Source organism: Neovison vison, chromosome 1 (genome assembly GCF_020171115.1).
Source record: "Neovison vison isolate M4711 chromosome 1, ASM_NN_V1, whole genome shotgun sequence".
Classification (NCBI taxonomy): Eukaryota; Metazoa; Chordata; class Mammalia; order Carnivora; family Mustelidae; genus Neogale; species Neogale vison.
In genome coordinates, this window is record NC_058091.1 from 146,956,739 (window position 1) to 146,962,738 (window position 6,000).

At 52.5% G+C, this 6,000-nt stretch overlaps 1 protein-coding gene across 7 annotated transcripts in view; it reads right to left on the reverse strand.

Annotated features, from left to right (window-relative positions):
• CARMIL1 (capping protein regulator and myosin 1 linker 1) overlaps nucleotides 1–1,571 on the reverse strand; it is a 299,080-nt gene extending 297,509 nt beyond the window's left edge. For 5 of the 7 annotated variants that reach the window (XM_044260141.1, XM_044260134.1, XM_044260128.1 and 2 more), the window contains exon 1: nucleotides 1,236–1,571. In XM_044260141.1, coding sequence (XP_044116076.1) covers nucleotides 1,236–1,275 — 40 coding nt within the window. In that variant the 5' untranslated portion in view covers nucleotides 1,276–1,571. The remainder of the gene's footprint in view (nucleotides 1–1,235) is intronic. The other 2 variants (XM_044260155.1, XM_044260148.1) reach the window with 1 other exon arrangement.
• Nucleotides 1,572–6,000: the final 4,429 nt, after the last annotated feature.

Here is a 6,000-nt window from a genome sequence, read left to right on the forward strand (position 1 = left end):
GTGTGTTGTTGGTGGTGGTGGTTTTGTTTTTGTTTTTTGGGGGGGTTTTTTGTTTTTGTTTTTGTTTTTTTTTAACTTCACAAAAGCTGAAGCTTTCATAGAAACCTAGCAACAGCTTCTTCACATCAAGTGTCACCTGCTCAGTTAGGTCACTAATGGAAGAGCACAGAGAAACCGAGGGGCAAATTTCTCAAGAGCAGATGAATGGGCAGGCAGAACTTCCTCCCGCTGTCAGCCCGGATGAAACAGCACCTTTCTGCGCAGTGTGCCAAGGATGGGAGAGGAAGGAATACACGTCCCTAGGGCTCAAAACGCGCGCGCAGACACACACACCTTGTTAAAATACAATGTGCTATACATACACACACGCTTAGACGCCGGGTTTTCAGAACGCTCCTCCCCACCTCATTTTAACTCTGCCATTTTAACCCAACGCGCAATTAAGTTAAACCCCAAGACATAAAACCCCCCTGCCCCCCCACACCAAAACAAACAAACAAAAAGCAAAAAAAAAAAAAAAACCTCAAGGGGCTCAAACAACCAGTCACCTTGCATAGGGTACTGCACACAGGTTCCCCGAGATTCGAGATGGGGAGAATCGGTAGGTTAATTATTATTAAAATAACTCATACCATTAACCCTCAGTTTGCCGGCCGGAGCGTGCGTCACTTCGGTAACCCTTTCGCTCCCGGCGGGCTGGGCGAAGCCACGCCTCGCCCGGCTCAGTCCGCACTCGCGACTACCGCCCCCTCCCCGAGTCTGCGTGTGGGAGGAGCACCTCGCCCAAGGGGGGGGGGCGCCCGGCAGGTGCCGGAGACAACCCACTGAGCGCTCGCCACCCCCTCCCCCCGGCCCTGCGCCGGCCTTTCCCCGACTTCCCCGAGTTTGGGGCAGGGGTCTGGTCTCTGCAAAGGGTGCTCCTCGCCGCCAGAGCTCCCAAGTCCGAGGCAGCCCGCCCCCCTCTTCCGCCCACCGCGACCGCCCCCACCCCCGTCGCGGCTGGGGAGGAGCCCCGCACTCCCGGGTCCCCGCTGCCCCCCACGGCCGCCCTCCCCGAACTGGGCTTTCCCGGCGGCGAGACGCGAGCAAAGTTCCCGGCGCCCCGCCCAGCACGGCGGCGACCTGAGGGGCGCCGCGACTTCGCGGGACCTGCGGGAAGGCGGGAGGAGGGTAGGGGGGCGGCGGGGAGGGGTGCGCCGGGGCAGACGGCGAGCCCGCGGCCGCGCCACTCTTACCTGTCAGCTCCCTGGGAACCTCGGAGCTCTCCTCGGTCATGGTGGCCCTCCAGGCGCGGGGGCAGCGCCGGTCCAACTCTGATTTACGGCCCCCCGCCCGCCCCCGAGCCCCTCAGGTTTTAGAGGCAGATGCGGCTTGCGCCCGGGAGGAGGCAAGAAAGCGAGGGCGGAGATACAATTTTGCCGCGCCCCCCGCCCCTCCAAAAAAAAAAAAAAAAGAGTTGCAAATAGGAGGTGGGTCGGCTGCGGCCGCTGCTACATGTCGCCTCGGCGCAGTTACCGGCGGCGGCGCGGAGACCCGGGGATTCCGGAGGCGGCGGCTCGGGCTCCCGGCTCCCGGCGGCGCTGCTCCGGCCGCGGCCACCTCCCGCCGCCCCGCGCCGCGCCGCACCTACGGCCCTAGGTGAAGGCGGAAGGCGAGCGCAGAGGGCGGGGAGAGCGGCGCGGCGGGGCGAGGGTTTCCTCGCGCCCCTGCCGGGCTGAGGTTGGGCGGGGGCAGCTCGGGCCCTCCTCCGCCTCCTCCTCCTCCTCCTCCTCCTCCTCCACTCCTCCTGCGTCTCCTCCTCCTGCTCCTCCTGCGTCTCCTCCTCCGCCGCCTCCTGCGCTCCTCCTCACCTCGCGAGAGCCGGCCTCCGCACGGGTCCCCGGCCGGCCTCCCGCGCCCGGCCCTCGCCCTCCCGCGCCCGGCGCTAGCGCTCCCGCGCGGGGCGCACCCGGACAGGGGGGCTGCGGTGGCGGCGGCGGGCAGGCGGGCGCCCCTCCTCGCAGCCTCCCTCCGCCGCCGCCGCCGCCCCGGCCCTGCGTCTGGAGCGGGGGTGAGGGAGCGAGGGAGCGCGAGCCCGGGAGCCATCTGCTGGCTGCGACGGAGGCGAGCCGGGTGCGCCCGGGCTTCCCGGGGCCGCGTCCCCACCTCCCGGCGGCCCGAGGGGGCGCGAGGATGGGACACTGCAGATGCCCGCAGATTCCGCAGGCCCGTCCGCGCGGAAGCCCGTTCTGTCTGGGACCCTTCTCCGCACTTTCCCTTCTCAGCCCTCCCCGGGGCGTGATTAATTTTCTATTTCTGGTGAGCAGGAGCTAGACGAGACCTGGAGACACTGACCATGCGGGGAGAAGGCACTTGTTTCTGCGCGCAGCCGGCGTTGGCAATCTCGAGACCTTGGCATTGCGAGAGCGCTTCGGGGAAAGCCTTGCACTCGCGGCGGCATCTCCTTTAACCCCAGGGGCGCAGTCGGAGAGCTCGCTGAGCCGTGTTCCCAGAAGCCGGAGTAGGGCCGCTGGTAGCTCTGGTCCTACCTGTCCCCGCTCCCTCGACTTTCCCAGACCCCAGACCCCCCACCCCCAGAGAGACAACTTCGTGGCCAGGAACACTTGGGAGCGCCTCAGTGGCTGCTGTCTCTCCTGGCCGCTGGCAAGGGCTCTGTCGAATCAGGTTCTGTTTTTAAAGGACAGAAAGAGGGGAGGGAGGAAAGGAAGGGGGATCCCCTACTTCTAATCACTGCTGCCCACCTTGGATCCACAAGAGTCATCTTCAGCCTCTCCGCCTGGCGTGTCCCAGTGGGGTCCTTGCTACGTTTCTAACCTCTCCCACCCCCACTCCTACAAACTGACTCTCTCTGACACTATTTGCTTTCCCCACCCCATGAATGCTATTTGATTTTTACCTGTGTTTTCAATCCAGCCCAATGTGTGAAGATTTTCAGGGGATCTCAGGGCACTGTGATCCCTGTATTCAAAACCAGCAGAGTATATTGCTTGAAATACTCTGTAAACCCAAACCATACTGTGCCTTCTTTCACTGCTTGTGTATTTGACTGGTTTTACTGCATTAGTCCCTGGGTTTGGGGTTGTCCGTCCAACTAACTAGGCTGTGGGCAATTTGAGACAGGACTTTATCTCAGACTTTTAAACCTCCTCAACAGAAACTTGTGCAAAATAGGTGTTCAGTAAACATTTGCTAACGGATTGGTTTTAAAGCATGTGGCCTCAGGCTCCCTGATGTTTGTCTCAAAAATTGGAACTTGCTCTAAGTTAGACATTTCCTTTGTGTGTTAAATATCTTTTTTATGCAATAAATGGGAATTAACATCTCAAAACTATGTTCCATTCAATTGTGTGCGTTAAAGGGGATTTTTCTGGCACGCACCAATGGAGTTTCAGAAATAGCCCTGCAGGTTCCAAACCATGTGGTAACTTGTGAAAATAAGGACAAAAAAAAATTTTTTTCCCCATGGCCTGGGGTGATGGAAAGAATAAAGGAAAGGCTGTATGGTAGTCCTGTAATTCAGTGCTGCTTGGCATCCTGTAGAGGAAGCTGGGATTTCAATAAAAGAATCCATGTTTTTCCTGATTGGCTCCCGCATCTCTGAAGGCATGGATTCAAATGAATCTCCCTTCTTTTTTTTTTTTTTTTTAAAGATTTTATTTTATTTATTTGAGAGAGAGAGAGACAGTGAGAGAGAGAATGAGCGAGGAGAAGGTCAGAGAGCGAAGCAGACTCCCCGTGGAGCTGGGAGCCTGATGTGGGACTCGATCCCGGGACTCCAGGATCACGCCCTGAGCCGGAGGCAGTTGTTTAACCAACTGCGCCACTCAGGCGTCCCTGAATCTCCCTTCTTGATACCTAAAAAGGACTGGTTGGTTTTGGAGATCATCTTGGGTGCAAAACTCAAATATCTTTCAGAATAGCAAGCAGAAAACTCCAAGGAGCACATTTTATAAAGCTGCATAACCCAGCCAGTAGCAAATGTCCTCCTGCCCAACACAATCCTGGTGCCAGCTTAGAGAATGCATTTCGAATTCTGAAATGCATGCTTATTGACTAAAATCTACTCACTCCTCCCATGCTGCAAACTTTTCCTCCGTGAAACTGCCCTTTTACTTCTAGGATTTTAAGGTCATACCATTTTGTTTGTTTTTTTAATAGTTTTTTTTTTTTTAATGTTACGTTGGTCACCATACAGTCCATCATTGGTTTTTGATGTAGCGTTCCATGATTTCTTGTTTGCTTATAATACCCAGTGCTCCATGCAATCTGTGCCCTCCTTAATACCCATCACAGGGCTAACCCTTCCCCCAATCCCTTTTTTCCTAATTTTTTTCTTAGACATTCACAAACTCTTGATTTCTATTTTTTCTTTTAAAGATTTTATTTATTAGAGAGAGAGCACAAGCAGGCAGAGTGGCAGGCAGAGGGAGAAGCAGGCTCCCTGCTGAGCAAGGAGACTGATGCAGGACTCAATCTCAGAAACCTGGGATCCTGATCTGAGCGAAAGGCAGATGCCTAACCGACTGAGCCACCCAGGCGTCCCTCCTTATACTGTCTTGATTCAAAACCACCACACGAGGGCTCCTGGGTGGCTCAGTTGGTTAAGCAACTGCCTTTAGCTCAGGTCATGATCCTGGAGTCTGGCATTGGGCCCCCTGCTTGGCGGGGAGTCTGCTTCTCCTTCTGACCTTACCCCTCTCGTGCCTCTCTTGCTCCCTCATTCTCTCCCTCTCAAATAAATAAATAAAATCTTAAAAAAAAAAAAAACCAACACCATATGAAACTGATTGTTACTATAAGTAAGATGAACTGTAGCTACATCTAAGTAAATATTTATATATAGCCGCATTTGGGCGTTACAACTAGCACTGAAAACTGAAATCTATTAGAAAAAGTAAACTGGTTTTTCAGAGCATCCCTGCTGCACCTGAACACAGTTGCAAAATATAATAGATACAGAGTAACAAAATTATTTTAGGAAATTAAACATAGATTTTCATTTTTAGTTCATAGGCACATGTTCATATCCTTATAGTATACTTTGTAGTTAGTGCATTCTGGTGAGAAAGTACACCTGAATTAAAAATCTGCCCAAAATACTAATGCCTATAATGATCTAACACACTGTTGTTGGATCCATATCATATAATAATTAAACCCATGGAGACCAAAAAAAAAGAAGAAGAAGAAGAAGAAGAAATCAGCAAGCTATCAAAAAACAAATAAACGCACAAACTTACCCAAGTCAGTTTCTGATTTTGCATACTACGTGGAGAACGGGTTTTAAAAGCAGAAGTTACGGGCGCCTGGGTGGTTCAGCAGGTTAAGCGTTTGCCTTCAGCCCAGGTCATAATCCCAGAGTCCTGGGATGGAGTCCTTCATTGGGCTCCCTGCTCAGTGAGGAGTCTGCTTCTACCTCTCCCTCTGCTCCTGCCCCTGCATGTGCTCTCTCTCACACTCTCTTTATCTCAAATAAATAAATAGAATTTTTTAAATAAATAAAAGAAAACTGGCAGATATTCAGATATATAGGAACCAACAAAATTTCCATTTCCCACCCTGAGCAACTACCATTGGCTAGGGGCCTTCTCAGGGAGATATGTGTGTCTCGACTGGGTTAATATAAATCTTTCTGGAAAAATATAAAATGCACACTAAGCTTGCACACACCTCCAGGAAAAACTATTGTATCTCTGATTAGAAGGCAGTGCGAGGTAAATGGCTATTAATTAATACTCCTTTAAAGTATGTGCAAATGCTATGATGTGGGGAACCACCTAGGAATAAAGATTAAACAAGAATGGTCTTGTATTGATTTTTGTTGCGTCTGGACAATGGATACATGGGAGCTCATGGTTCTTACTTTTACCTATGTTTGCAATTGTCGATAACAATCAGAGCAAATCCTTCACAGATAAGGCTGAGCAAGAAAGAAAGTCAGCTCAGCTATTAACTTGGAATCTCTACTTGAGTTTCCGCCATCATGAGAGCTCACAGTTC